The sequence below is a fragment of the Pelobates fuscus genome, chromosome 4 (genome assembly GCF_036172605.1).
Source record: "Pelobates fuscus isolate aPelFus1 chromosome 4, aPelFus1.pri, whole genome shotgun sequence".
Classification (NCBI taxonomy): Eukaryota; Metazoa; Chordata; class Amphibia; order Anura; family Pelobatidae; genus Pelobates; species Pelobates fuscus.
This window is the reverse complement of record NC_086320.1, coordinates 158,332,126-158,347,528: the sequence shown is the minus strand read 5'-3', so window position 1 is coordinate 158,347,528 and position 15,403 is coordinate 158,332,126. Positions and strand designations below refer to the sequence as shown.

At 42.8% G+C, this 15,403-nt stretch overlaps 1 protein-coding gene across 1 annotated transcript in view; it reads left to right on the top strand.

Annotated features, from left to right (window-relative positions):
- JARID2 (jumonji and AT-rich interaction domain containing 2) overlaps positions 1-15,403 on the top strand; it is a 176,664-nt gene that overhangs the window by 114,920 nt on the left and 46,341 nt on the right. The window contains exon 6 of the mRNA XM_063451703.1: positions 13,960-14,195. Within this exon, the coding sequence (XP_063307773.1) occupies positions 13,960-14,195 (236 nt within the window). The remainder of the gene's footprint in view (positions 1-13,959; positions 14,196-15,403) is intronic.

The window sequence follows — 15,403 nt, the reverse complement described above, 5'->3', positions numbered from 1 at the left end:
TAGAGACATAGGCTGTGAGTTTGCAATCTTAAGGAAGTAATGGGGCATTAAGACAAGAGGTTTAACTATTTACCAATTAACTCACGCTTCCACATTACTAATGCATAGGGAAAGCATTGGATTGGCTGAAATCTACAAGGGGGTGAGGAAAGGGCCAAACACTGGCTTTAAAGCGTCAGAGCGTGGGGAGGGGGACTCGGATTTTTCAACTCACCCGTGTCCCTGCAGCCAGCACAGAGCAGCCAGGAAAGTCATCCGGCCCCTCCTGATGATGTCAGGAGGAGGGGGCGTGACTTCCATTGCTCTTCTCCCAGACTCCCCAGCGTGGATTGCTGGGGAGTCTGGGTGAAGAGCAGTGGAAGTCACGCTCCCTCCTCCTGACATCACCAAGAAGGACTCAACGACTTCCCTGGCTGCTCTGTGCTGACTGCAGGTTCGTGCTCCTGCTCCTGCGCACCCCTCCATGGCCCAAGGTAAGCCTGAGGGGTGGGGGGGATACACTTACATTAGTTTGTATTTTTTAGTCAGCCCATGCCCCCCTCAGGCCCCTGCCCTTCCCTTCTATAGCTTCTGATCCCCTTTCTATAGCCCCTGTGTCCCCCTTTTCAGCACCTGCCTAATCCTTCTTTAGCCCTTGTGGTCCCTTTTACAGCCCCTGTCCACCCCTTATTTAACCCCTGTGCCCTCCCTTCTACAGCCCCTGCGCCCTCCCTTCTACAGCCCCTGTCCACCTCTTATATTTCCCCTGCCCACCCCTTATATTTCCCCTGCCCACCCCTTATATTTCCCCTGCCCACCCCTTATATTTCCCCTGCCTACCCCTTATTTTGCCCCTGCCCACCCCTTCTATAGCCCCTATGGCCCTCTCTACAGCCCATATCCCCCTACTCTACAGCCCATATCCCCCTACTCTACAGCCCATGCCCCGCCTCTGCAGCCCATGCCTCCCCTTTTACGCCCCTACCCTCCTATCTGTAGCCCCCGTCCCCCTCTCTACAGTCCCCCTTTCTAAAGTCTCAGCTCACCCCCTCTCAGCCCCTGTGCCCCTCCTCAGCCCTTGCCCACCCCTTCTATAGCCCCTGTGCCTCCTCTCAGCCCCTGCCCTCTTTACAGCCCCTGCCCACCCCTTCTATAGCCCCAGTGCCCTCCTTTACAGCCCCTGTGTCCCCCCCACCACAGTCCCCCTGTCCCCCCTCTACAGCCCCTGTGTGTCCCCCTACCCCACAGACCTTATCCCCCACCATAGCCCCTGACCCTCTTCTAGAGCTCCTGTGCCCCCATCTTCCGCCCCTTTCCACCAGGATTAAGGTGGTCTCAGCCCCCGTGATTTTTTTTTTATAAAAGCAGCATTCAATAGGCATCTGCATTCAACATAACATATTGTGAGAGCACCTTTGCTAGAGTATTACTTTAAATATTTTGTTTCACATTTTTGCTCTACTGTGTTTTAAAGTGAGAACTCAGACCTGGCACTTTAAAATATATATATAAAAAAAAAATTCCTAACTTTTCGTTTTTTAATTATAGTAAAGGAACACTATAGTGTCAGGAATTCAAACATGTATTCCTCACACTATAGTTTTAAGATCACTTGCTCCCTCTTACTTCCAGAGGAAAGGCATTGGGAGGCTAACAAAACGTCGCTCTGTGTCAACCAGCATGTCCTCATAGAGAGGCATTGAATCACAGCATCTCTATTAGGAATAGTTAGCGTGGAGACACTGAACGTCCATGCTGCCCACTGTGCAGCATTGACCCAAGAAGCACCTGTAGTGGCCGTCTGAGTGACTGCCACTAGAGGTGTTACTAGGTAGTAATATAAACACTGCCTTTTCTCTTTACTTTAAAAATACTGCAGGTACAAGCTATACACGCCAGAACAACAACATTAAGCTGTAGTTGTTCTGGTGGCTTTACTGTCCCTTAAACATTAATCCATGAAATGTAGTGGGGACAGCTTGCTCACATAAAATTCTTTGTTTTGCAGTTAAAAGTATATTAATGTCTGCATGTGTTATCAATTATTATTATATAGTGACAACATATACTGCAGAGCTTTGCAGTTATAATTGCAGAATTAAAACATAAATTATAATTTTCAAGATACTTAATATTCCAGCTAGACCTTGTAACACATTGGCTACCACAAAGGACTTTCCACTTCTGGCCGTTTCCTGCAGTAAGCATCACATTCTCCACTCTGAGCTAAATTACAAGGCAAATAAGATAACTCTTTATCTGTTACTGTGTGAGCATTCAGAATTATTTTGTTTCTCATTTATAGATCACAGATTGCTATGAATGTAAAGGACTATTAGACCATATCTGAAATGACTTCTTCCAACAGCACATCAGAGTAAATGTCCCAGCTCCTAACTCTGTGTTTTCCATAGTCCAAATATAGCTACTTCTTAATACTGTGAACAAATAATTGTGGTCGATATCATACCACATGTTATTTTTTTAGATTCTCAAATATGTTTCTCAGTGTGCTGTAGATCATTGGCCTTAAATACAGACTTCAGGACCTCACACCAGGCCGGTTTGTTTGGCAATATGATCTCCTGCCAGAAAATCATTGACTTATTCATTTCTATAAAATGCAGTGCTGAATGGGGTTTATCCACAAAACATTTGTGCTGACAAAGTCGAGAATTTTAAGATCAAATAGGTTTGTTACCCATTTAATTTGGCAAATTGAAAAAGAAAAAAAAACTCTGCTTTTCTAGTCTACATTTTACTACTTGATTACCGCAACACAGTTATTTTGACCCACTGATGCTAAATATAGGTACTTCAATGACATTGGAAGACAATGTGTCTTAAACATGGTGGCAATATGAGAAAATCGGATAATTCGTAATTGTAATCTTTGTAGGGAAATCCAGTGAGTGATTACATTGTTTTAACTTGAAACTATTTTCCACGATAGAGACGGATAAACTTTATATTTCTGAAACCTTATATTTCTGAAACCTTAGTGAATTTTATCTTGTAAATAATGGAAATGGAAATTGTGGAGGCTTAATAGATTTTTTGCGCAGTTAGATATTAAAGGAACATATAGCATTAAGAATACAAACCTGTATTTCTAACACTATAGTTCCCTAGTCTCTAACCATGTACAGGTATCCCCCTGCCTTGCTTTTTGTTTACCGTTAAATTAATAAAATTAAATATTTTACTCGCATATTTTCCAGTGCCAAGACTTCTTGGGAACTGCTTACCTCTGTCTCCAGCGGCATCATCATCATCATCTAAGACGCATTAATTCTTCTGGCGATGGTCGAATCCAATGCTCCTCATAGAGGAGCTTAGTAAACCTGATGCATTTCCGTATCTCATGATTGCATTTTACTCTGTCAGTGCAGTGGAAGTACCTCTAATAGCTGTCTGGAAGACTCGAGGTGTGTTTAACCCTACACGGTAAACATTGCAGTTTCTACAAAACTGCAATATTCTACATTTTAGGGTTAAAATGACATGATCACTGCACCCAGATCACTTAATTGACATGGAGTTGTCTGGGTGACTTTAGTGGTCCTTATTTGCATCATATGGTGCTTTAAATAATTTTTAATTTGAATGTAATCAATTCTCACAAAGAAAGCGTGTCCCGTTTGAGAAGAATTGTTGATGTTGGTAGGTTTTTGTATGTGCAGGTTATGTGTGGTCAGTTTAATTTGTTTGAATATGTCTATCAAAAAATGCTGCATTTGCGGAGAGATGTGATGAGAATCATAGACGTTAAGTCCAGTCACAGTTTGTGCATGTAAAGTTAAATCTCTTGTCATCATTTTTTGCCTTTTTTTTTTTTTTTTTTAATTGACAATTTTTATTTTCAGTACAATCGCAAGGCATTGGGAGGGATACAGAATAAAGAAATAAGGAGTGGGAGGTCAAAGGGCCCAGTGGCCATTTTTCATCGTTTAACTACTGTTGCCTGTAGTTAACACCTTTTACATTTTACACGTTTAACATGGTTTACATTTTACCCGTGTTAAGTTTTGCGTTCAAGGTTGTCCCTCGTGATGTTGAACTTGTCCATTACGGTACCCTGCTTGCGGTAGAACCCAACAGATACACAGAAAATAAAACAAAGCAATACAAAATAAATTCTATATTTGGAAACATGAACTTATATACAGTGAATGGCAAGTACTATGGATTGTTGTTTTGGCAACCAAACTTGAGTAGTGTAGTCTGTAGGGCTTTGAGGAATTTTGGGGGGGTATTGATTTGTAATGTGCGGAATAGGTACAAGATCTTTGGTAATATCACCATTTTAATAGCTGCACACCGGCCTATCCATGACATATTTTCCCTTCCAGTTCTTTAGGGTGTTTTCTATGTCTGTATGTAACTTTATGGGAGCATTATGGGATCTCGTCAATCTGATACCTAGAAAAGTAAGCTAGTCCTGTCTCCAGTCATACTTAAATGCTGTCCGTAATCTGTCCATGGTGTCTCTCTCTATGCCTATTCCCATTGCTTGGGTCTTTGTAGTGTTGAGTTTATAGTAGGATTGTGCACTATAATTCTGCAGTTCTTTTTGGAGGTTGGGGAGGGAGATGTTTGGTTGGGAAAGAGTCAGTAGGACGTCGTCTGCGAACAAGTTTATTTTGTAGTCTTGGTCCTTTATTGTTTTCCCATGAATGTTTGGGTTGCGTCTAATTGCTTCAGCAAGCGGTTCTAGGGCCAGTACATAAAGAAGTGGTGACAAGGGGCATCCCTGTCTGGTACCATTGGAAATGGCAAACGATTCCGACTGGAACCCTGACGTGGACACCGCTGCGTTTGGAGAGCTATATAGGGCCTTAACTGCTGTTAGGAATTGTTGTGGGATCCCAAATTTCGTAAGTACGGCCTCGAGAAACAGCCAATTCAGTCTGTCAAAGGCTTTCTCAGCGGCAAGGGAGACTATGAGACCCTGCATTCTGTCAGCGTGAATAGTTTGTATGATGTCTACTACTTTTCGGGTATTGTCCGAGCCCTGTGTCCCCTGGACAAATCCTACTTGGTCATCTGAGATAATTGATGGCAGTATGTTTTTAAGCCGCGTGGCTAGAATCTTGGCATATAGTTTGGTGTCAGCATTCTGTAGTGATATTAGGCGAAAATTCTGACAGAGTGTCGGTGGTTTGCCTTGTTTCGGTAGGATTATCACTTTGGCCACTAAAAATTCAGAGGGGAAGGACCCCGTCTGTTGTGCATGGTTATACGCTAATGCGAGTTGTGGGGCCAGGAGGTGTTTGAATTTCACGTAGTATTCATTTGTGTACCCGTCGGGTCCCGGGGCTTTGCCTTTAGGAAGCGAGTCGATACAATCAATTATTTCGTTTTCCGTGATCGGGGAGGCTAGAATTTGTTGTTGGGGTTCCGTTACCTCTGGTAGAGAGATCTCTGCTAGGTATGATTGTATACTTGTGGCTGAGGGATTTGGGGTGTTTAGGTCATCTTTGAGATTATAGAGCTGGCTGTAGTATTGTGCGAATTCCCCACATATCTCTGCGGGTAAGTGTAGTTTAAGACCTGCTTTATTCACTATGTGTGCTATTCGTGTTTGTTGTTGTCTGTCCCTCAGTCTTTGGGCCAGGAGCTTGCTTGCCTTGTTGCCTTGTACGTATGTGTGTGTTTTTAGTCTATTGAGCAGGAATCCAAATTTGTGTAGCCTGATCTCCTTGAGTTTCTCTTGTAGGGCTGCTATTCGTTGTTTGTGATCTGACCCTGGGATCGTTTGGTTTCCCCTATGTAGTTGTTCTAACTGCTGTTTAGTTTGTGTCAGTTCCTTGTCGGCTTGCTTTTTAATGTATGACGCTCTGCTTATTAGTGTGCCCCTAATCACAGCCTTATGGGCTAACCAAAGCACATGTGGGTTTCGGACTGATGTGGTGTTTGTGGTGAAGTAGTGCTAAAGTTCTTTTTCCAGTGTCGTGCAGAACTCTGTGTCTTTGAGGAGTCTCGCATTGAGACGCCAGGGGCTCCTGTGCTTGTATTCGTATGAGCTTGTAAGTGTTGTTATGACTGGGTGTGATCTGACCAATGAATGGTTGCTATCTCACAACCCAGCACTTGGGTCATGGTGGTGTGGTGCATTAGACACCCGTCTATTCTCGAATACGAGTTGTGTACTTTGGAATGGTGGGTATACGTTCTTTCTTTCGGGTGGAGGGCCCTCCACACATCTCGTAGGCCGAACGTGGCCAACAGAGCTCTAAGTGCTTTGCTTTGTTTTTTAAGGGTGCTGTAATGTAGGGTGGAGGGAGATCTAGTGGAGTCCACTGTTTGGTCAAGGACATGATTAAGGTCACCGATGAGTATAAGGGTGCCTTTTCTTACTGAATCTGCTTTCGTGAGAACTCCATGAAGGAAGTTCCTTTGGTTAGTATTTGGGGAATATATGTTGACCAAGCTGTAGTCTGAGTCATTGATAGTGCCCTGCCAGACTATGTACCATCCCCCTTGGTCTATAATGTGTGTGTTTGATGTCACCGTCAGGTCTTTGCTGAGGAGTATGGAGACTCCTTTGGATTTGTGCGACGTCGTGGCGTGGATTTGGTGGGGATACAAGCGGGTGCACAGAGATGGGTGCGTGTCCCCCTAAAGTGAGTTTCCTGCAGGTATACAATGTCTGCCTGGTTTTTGTGTAGTTCCTTTTCTAGTACATGGCGTTTGAAGGGTAAATTCAAGCCTTGTACATTATGGGAATATAATTTAAGACTGAATGTGAGCGGTTGGCGGTCGCTTTTTCCTTATGCTGTGGATCGTGGTTAGCCTGTGTGATGCCCTTACGGTGTCTTTCCCGTGTCGTCTAAATATATTGCTCATTTGGGAGTTAGGTCTCTGGAGGGCTCCTGCGTGACCTCTGTTAATACTGTGCGTGTGGGGGTACCCGTGTGTGTGTTTCACCTGAGATTTGCTCCTGTCAAGGCCGTTATAGACAGTAACATATGCGATCATAGACATTGCCAAATAAAAAAAAACAGTAAACATAACCATAACCAAAACATTTTCCCGGGCAGTGTGCCCTACGGGATTTCGTGGATAGATTTTCTCCTGCTAGTTTCTCCCACTAGCTATACCTTGTGTGGGGGTGCGTGGAACCAGGTCGAGACCCCTGGACACCCAGGTGACCGAGGCCCCCGAGCCTCCGGCTCTGTTATTTGTTCCCTGTGAATTATATGCTAAGAACGTTCAAAGAAATCACTGCATGTCTTAGGACCTTGGTATATAATTACAAACCCCCCGTTCTGAAGGACATATGGCCTGAGATTCGCGTTGAAGCCCCTACGGGGCGTATTGTGGCGCTTCTCTGAGTGATGGGCGGGTGGGAGGGGATTGGCATGTGAGTCGATGGTTTATGTTGTGTAATGGCATATGGTGAAGCGGGACTAGTGGGGATCCCTGATGAGAAGCCATCCCACCTGTGCAGTATAAAAATCACTTGGCCCCTCGTCCCCTCTGCTATCCCTTCCCTCCGCTTATTATCCCCTTTTAATCTCTGACAACATGCAATAAAGGTCTGTGTGACGCACAAGATGCAAGTATATTACCCATTTTCGGTCCTTGTTCTCGAAAAAGTCAATTCGCACAAGTCCCCCCAGGGTCTTTCGTAACTAAGATATGTAAGCTGTTTCAAACTTGGGATAGGCTCCTTGTGTCTCAGATAGAAGATGCTTGTCAGCCGCTTATCTCTGTTATTTGCCCGTCGTTGCTCTGGATGATTTGGAGTGTCTGGCCGACTTCCACTCCGGTTGTACCTCCAGTTGTCGTTTGGATCCTTCGTTTGCGGCTGCCGTGATGATGCCCCAGCTTCTCAGCAGGCGAGTGGCTGTGTCTACATCCGACGCCGCGTGTGTTTTGCCTTCTCTGACTATTAGTAGCTTGATTGGGAAGCCCCAACGGTATTGGATGTTTCTGTTCCTGAGCTCCGATGTTATGTCTTTGAAGGCCCTCCTGCGCCTCAGGGTTTCGGCAGAGAGGTCAGCGAACACTTGAGTGGATCTGTATTTTTCCGGCATGTCTTGTGGAGGGCGTTTGGATCGGAGAATCGCCTCTTTGACATGGTAATAATGTAGCTTCGTTAGGACATCCCTAGCGGTAGATGCCGGTTTCGCCACCCTGTGGGTTCTGTCTAAGAGCATCATGCTGGGTGGGATGTCAGGAGCTAGGGCTTGGAATAGGCCCGTCAGGTAGGCCACAATGTCCGCGGCCAGGACGTCTTCGGGGACCCCTCTTACCCTCAAGTTTTGGCGCCGGGACCTATCACCTAAATCTATGCTTTTCAGCTCCTGTTTTTCTAGCCGGTCTTCCATTTCCTCCAGTTTTGTCGCCATGCTGTTGTGCGTTTCAGCATAGTCAGCCATCTTGTTCTCTATGTAGGCTGTGCAGTTGCCGAGGTCTAAGATATCTCTCCTCAGGTCTGCAATAGCTGCTTGTACTGTGGCCTGGATTTTGACTGCCATATCGTCCAGCATTTTCTGGAATTGTTCCCCCTGAATTTGTATGGTGTCCTGTGGAGAGTGTGGCCTCGACGTATCTCTGTCGTCTCCACTGCCGTCGCCATCTTGCTGCAGTTGGGCCGTAGACTTCTGGCTTGCCGGATTCACAGCGAAAAAGGAGTGCTTTTCCTTGGTCTCCGCCGTTTTCCTTGCTCCTCTTTGCGCCATGCTGTGGGTGCCATTTGTTTGGCGTGATTTCGGGCTGATTAGCCGCTGTTTTCAATGCTGAATTAGCCGTTAGCCGGGGAGCTCCGTCTCTACGCGTCCATACAGCTCAAGCGCAGGCTCCGCCCCATTTTTTGCCTTTAAAAAAAAATAAAAAAATAAATCATCTCTTTTTAGGTTGTCTGTTTTGATGTGCTGCCTGTGCAAAACATTGAAATAACAAATTTTATAATATACTTTACTTTTTTTCACCAGTAACCTACTGTTAAAGATCTGTTTAACATCTATGTAGCTTAGAGTTGGTGACACTGTGACCTTAAGCTAATTATTCTAGAAGTGTTTGCCCAAGGCTGAAAGGGAACATATATAGACCCATTTGTTGTGGCAATCGCTGTAATATGTTAATTGTTTCCTATGTGAGAGATTTTTTTATTTATTTTTTTTTAAACTTCTTTACGTAAAAGCTTGCTATGCCCCAAGCCTAACACATACTAACTAGCACAATTGGTACAGGTTTAGGTGGTGACTTGTTTGTAAAAAATACATATTTAAAGATTTACTTTGTCATGAATATTAAAGTCGTGTTATACATTTTTTTGATGTTGGTGCAAAAAGCCTTAGATTCTCCCCCCCCCTCACCCTCCTAACCCCCTAGCCCCATTGGATTTTTTTATTTTGGATAATGTGTATTTATACATTATGCCATACATTCATTCTTTGCTTTTTAAAACCACTTTTAGTTTATTTACGTGTGCCAAACACATACCTCAAAACATTTCAAATAGCCAAATACTTTAATTTTAGAGGTGTGATTGAGAATGGGGCTGTTGTGGGATATTTTAGGTGACTTCGTAATAAGAATATTTGCAGCTAAAGTATATTTCTAAACAAGAACAATGTATCTCATTTATACAGACTGAATTCCAAACACATTTACTTTAACCCCTTAAGGACCAAACTTCTGGAATAAAAGGGAATCATGACATGTCACACATGTCATGTGTCCTTAAGGGGTTTTTAAAGACATCGCTGTGAATATATTTTTTCTGTGGAGCTCTGTTATGAACTCACACACCAATCCACTTGGAATTTCTTTAGACAGCCGGTACAGTTCCACACAATAAATTACTATTTAAACAGAAATAAAGTGGTTTAGATCAAAAAACAACAACTTTGTTCTTGCTTAAATCATTGGTTTAAAGATAGAGGGCCAAGAGTCGTTGTAAATGGAAAATGTGCAAACTGGTCCAAAGTGGTAAGTGGAGTTCCTCAGTGTTCTGTCCTGGGTCCACTCCTCTTTAATCTGTGTATTAATGATCTTGAAGTGTGCCTTCAAAGTCATGTGTCCATGTTTGCATATGAGACAAAATTAGGTAACATGATATAATTTCTTTACAAGGGATTTGGATAAATTGGACAGACACACACACACACTGACACACATGCAGATACTGACACATATAGATACAAACACTGACACACATGCAGATAGACCCACCCACAGATGGAAACACTGACACACATGCAGATACACACACTGACACACATATAGTTGTACAGATACAAAAATTGCCACACAATGCAGTTACACAGATACAGCTATATAGACACACATAGATACAATTACTGACACAGATACAGACACACTGGTAAACATACTTAAACACATGCAGATACAGATGACACACACAATGACAGTTACATAGATACAAACAATGGCACAGATACAGAGACCTAGAGATACACACACACAGATACAAACCCTGCATACATACTGTAACGGATCCACTGGCACCCCGACTGGGTACCTCCGTTGAAAGATGCTCCTAGCGCTTCCAGAGGACTCCAAGCACTCCACCAGACACCATAAGCACCGCAGGCTGCAGCTATCTCCCTTCAGAATGAAGCAGGAACAAGCTCTTACAAGAGCTCAGTGATTATAGCAAGGGAATATGCCTAGCATAGCAATCCCTTGTAGCAGATTCCCCCAATAAGAGACAGGACTCAAGTTGAGGGTAAAAATAGGACTCTCTGGCTCCTAGCTTGCAGCCCTTTTTATTAGGTGCTCCCATGAAGGGGAGGGACACACACAGTAACGTACATTAACCAATCACACAATAGTTACATCCCACCGCTGCCACCAATTGTAACGGACCGTTTCGCTCAAAAGGGGATAAAAATCGTTTAGGCGATAATCCCCTTTTTCATAGACCAGCAGCTACTTTAAGCACCAATCTCCCGAACTGCAAACTGTACGAATTCCCCAACTCCCGAATTGGAAACACACGAACTCTGGAATCAGCCGAACAGGAAAAGCATACAATTCGCTTACACTCCTGGCAGTCAGCATACAATCCAATTCCCCCAAAAACGAGACGACACATCGGTTTGAGGGTCAAGCAGAATCTGTTTTACTGAGGGCTACCTGCCCAGTATTTATGCAGGTCTCCCACCTGGTGGACACTCCCCTAAGGGACCAAATGGGAGACTGAAACAGCAGACAGACATGTATCACTTTCGTACACACAGCCACAATACTTTCCCACAATGCATCCTGGTTTCCTCCTCTCTGTCCTGGAGATAATTAATGAAGTAATTAAATTATCTCCCAGGACAAAGGCAAGACTCCATTATACACGTGGTGACACAGAAACAGTATATCACTTTAAAATACATACAGACACATTTTATACATAAAACACAGACATGTAACATATCCCCAGATAGCTCAGGTCTGGGTGCACATTATTAGGTGAATGGCACCCAGACCACCCGAATACAGTTTAAGTGCCATGGATCTAGTCTTTAATTATACGAACAGGCTCCATGGCATTGCTATCTGGGTTAAAACATTCACATAAAACATAAAATACCGAATTTCCCTGCATTCACCAAATCCATACGAATTGGAACCAGGGGCTGGAGGTTCAGCGGTGCCTGCACGTAAAAGTGTCCGATTTTGGTGCATGAAAGCCGGGCAGAAAAGCGCTGGCTGCCCGGGGAGCTCCAGAACACCGCCACCTAGCGGCCGCTAAGTGTAACAGCGGCCACCCAGTAACATTCAATTAAGCTGCGGTTAACCGCAGCTTCAGGGAGGTAAATTGGCAGCACACTCCAGCTTCTGGGTGGCCAATTAACAATGCCGGCCGGCTTCCCACGGCTCTGGCGAGGTTGCAAACAGGCTGTTTGTTCGGTAGATGGAATCTACCGAACTGCTGTGCAGAAAGGGAGAAATAAATCCTTCTGCACAGCAAAATTAACCATTTAGCTGCCGGTCCATAATCTAAAGGCAGCAGGCGAGCAACCAGGCTTCTCCAGTTCACAGTGGCGAAGTTGGTTTCGCCACACATACTGTTACACACATAGAGGTCAAAATGTACCCATCCTTCAGTTTTCTACCTTTTGATTGCAGGTGGCTTCTGCTGGATGGGGATGTTGGGAGTTTGGATGCCTCCTCTCCCCTTTTGCACAGCTTGGTCTGAGTGAGCTGGGAGGAAGTGATAGGCTCTCACTTCCTCCAAGCACTCGCTGCTGATTAGAAAGGGCCCGGTCGTGCTGTTAAAGCACCGCGGAGCACAACCAGGCCCCTCATGATATATGTCTATTGGTTGGCCCTAAATGCATAAGCCACCTGATGGACCCACTAACCCTGCGGTCCCCAACCTGTGCTGTGCGGCTGCACCGGCAAAACCAACCATGTCACAGTTTGGGAACTCCTGTCTTAGAATAATATTAATCGAAAGGTTTAACTGGCATAGCATTGTGTGAGTTGTAGTTCTACAACAACAGTGGATCTATCTTTTGGTCCTCCAAAATGCCAGAAAGTTATATAATATAAATATTTTAATTGATGGCTGTTTCTTCTGGGGCTTTCAAAATAAAATTCCAGGCCTTAATTTGCTCAATTTAGACTATTGCTACACTTGGTAATGAGAGAGTAATGTTTTACATTCCTAAAACACATAGATAATTGACTTGCCTTAAAGTTCTGGTGTTACTAGTGAGTAAAAGAGAAAGAGACAGTCACTTTTTCTGTGACATCTGGGGCATCGAATAACGAGAGCTCACCAATCACATGAGTGGTTTACTGTTGCTGGGCAGAGAATACCTCGACGAATGTGTTCTTTTTCTTAACCTGCACACTTGTCATACAAGGAAATATCTGCCACCGCTATCTGGTTTAGCCTTAGGACAGCAATGTGTGGGTTTATGTTAAAATATTTTTTCCCCATATTAATTAAATGGTGAAATTAGTATGAATGCTTTCTTTTTTTTCCTAATACTGATGTTGTGCAGAAATGTTTTCTGCTTTAATAGCATGTATTGTTCTTTTGTGGCATTTGTGTACTTTTATTTAAACATACCTTTGCCTGTTTGTGCACACACACACTCTTTTTAGTGCCTTCCTCTGATTTTTATGCCTAGCTGTTTGCTGTGTGCTGTGCACCTGATCTTTCACATATTGCACACGGATTGTGCTTAGGGCTTACTTTTTTTTCTTTTATTACTTTAGATGCAATCTTCCCCATTCAATTGTAGTAGTATTGTTTATATAGGTGTAAGTATAAAAGCCCAGTAATAAAGAAATTAGTTTTTGCACACCTTCTGTGATTGTGAGAAAAGGATACTCCATATGGGTGGCTGTCCTTGGAAAGTGCCTCTACCAAAATATTTAGTCCTAAAGCAAACAAACACACAGAAAACGAACATACAAAGAAATGGATGGATTATGGTGTTCATTTCAGTGTCATTCATGTTAATAATATGTTTTTTGTTATCCTTTATAAAAATTATAAAAAATTCCCTTAAAGCTTAATGTAGTGGTTTTGGTATCTATAGCATGTCCTTGCAGGCTTAGCACTGCAAACACTTTATTTTCAGAGGCATGAAACCTCTATAGGAAAATAACTTCAGTGCAAAATATCTCTTTAGTGAAGATTTTGTCAGTAACCCACTAGTTTAATTGCATTATATCATATTGAGTTTTTTTTTTTTTTTTTTGTTTTTTTGTATTTTTGAAAATTCCTATGGGTAAAACTGCTATGTAAGACCCAGCAGTCAGTAAAACAATATCTGTAGGAAACTTCTTCCAGCAAACTGGTGAAAAACTGCATTTGCTGTTCAGTATGGCAAACATTTTCAATGTTGAAAACACTTGTGTTGATCACATAGCCCTATGTTCATTTGTGTAATGGTACTTTGCCATTGTATCCCATCGTATGTGCTGGATTTGTGTTTTTTATTTTCTTATTTTTTTAAGCTGACAATTTTTTAATTTATTTTTGGTTAACAGTTTTCAATGGGTCTTGCAAGTCGTCGAAGGAGAAAGAAACTTCTCACAAACACAAACACAAAAGGAAAGAGGCCACACCAGGGAAGGAGCGGCACAGCGAACATAAAGCTGAGAGCCGGAGAGAGTCTGCCGCTGCTACCCATCAACCTGCTTCAAACACGGGCTCCTATGCCAAAGGGCTCGCTGCTAATAACCACCACAGTCATCTTAGATCGGCTCAGGACTTAAAAAAACAGGTGAATGGGGCTTAATAGTCTATTTTTGGTTGGGTAATGTATATAAAATGTAAAAACTTATGGTAGCTAAGATTGCATGGAAACATGGCCTGGGTGCTCAATGTTGTGTTAAAGATCTGAGTTGTTCATGCCCGTGATGTAGAACATGTGAATTGCGCATATTCTTATTGATGGAGAAAAGACAGCTGCTCGTGCTCCCCCCCCACACGTCTTACCATTAACCCAGGTAAAGATGACATTGCAGGGGGATGTTTATAGAATATGTATAACTATTAGTGCTGCATAACAATCAAAGGTAATTTGCAGTGTGTATTTTTAATAACCGTCTCCACTCAAAGGAAAATCTGTTCAGGTTACTATATCAATTATGCAGGGATTGGATAAACATCATCAAAGGTATGATCATGAATCCTTTCCATTGATGGCCATCTCTTAAATGTAGGGAGTTGGGACTCAGATTTCAGTGTTACTGATTATATCTCAGTGACCTTTACTGTAATATCAGAATACCAGATGAATATATTTCACGTGTGTGTGTGTGTGCAGTCTCCAACGTACATTGTACATTCACACCTCTTTATTGTCTGCATCCTACTCTGCAGTCACAATGTTTATCTTATGCTGCAGACTGATTACAGCCATGTTACATAAATTATTTCCTTCAGAAAAATGCAGGCCACATCCTGTACGTACCCTACTAGCCATTTGTGCTTTTCTTTTGTCGCTGGCTGAAGGCTGCTATTTTTAAATGTTGTTACTGTCTATTCTACCAGCATACACCTATTTGCTCCTATGGTGGCAGTGTAGTTCAATTCAGATAGTAATCATGTATTATAAAGGCAACAAAAGTAGTATATGAAATCATTTGTTTAGATGACACATTTTCATAGGTTTTACCTATTTTTAAAATTGTCTTGTATAGTTACATTTACCTTTTCTGCTAAACAGAGAAGCTCTTGTATCACTACACTGAGTTGCATTTTTTTGGCTTGATCTAAAGATAACTGTGAATGGAAACTAATAAACAAAGCAAACTGATGTGCAACAATAATTGGTTTACACAGAATTTGGCATTGAACCCACAATGAAAACCACATCAATATAGTACTGGTTCCATTTACGTACTTTCAGAAAACATGGTTTAAATGTTAGTATGTCTGCTCTATTTAAACAACATTGTATGCAGATTAATGTATATATTTAAGATT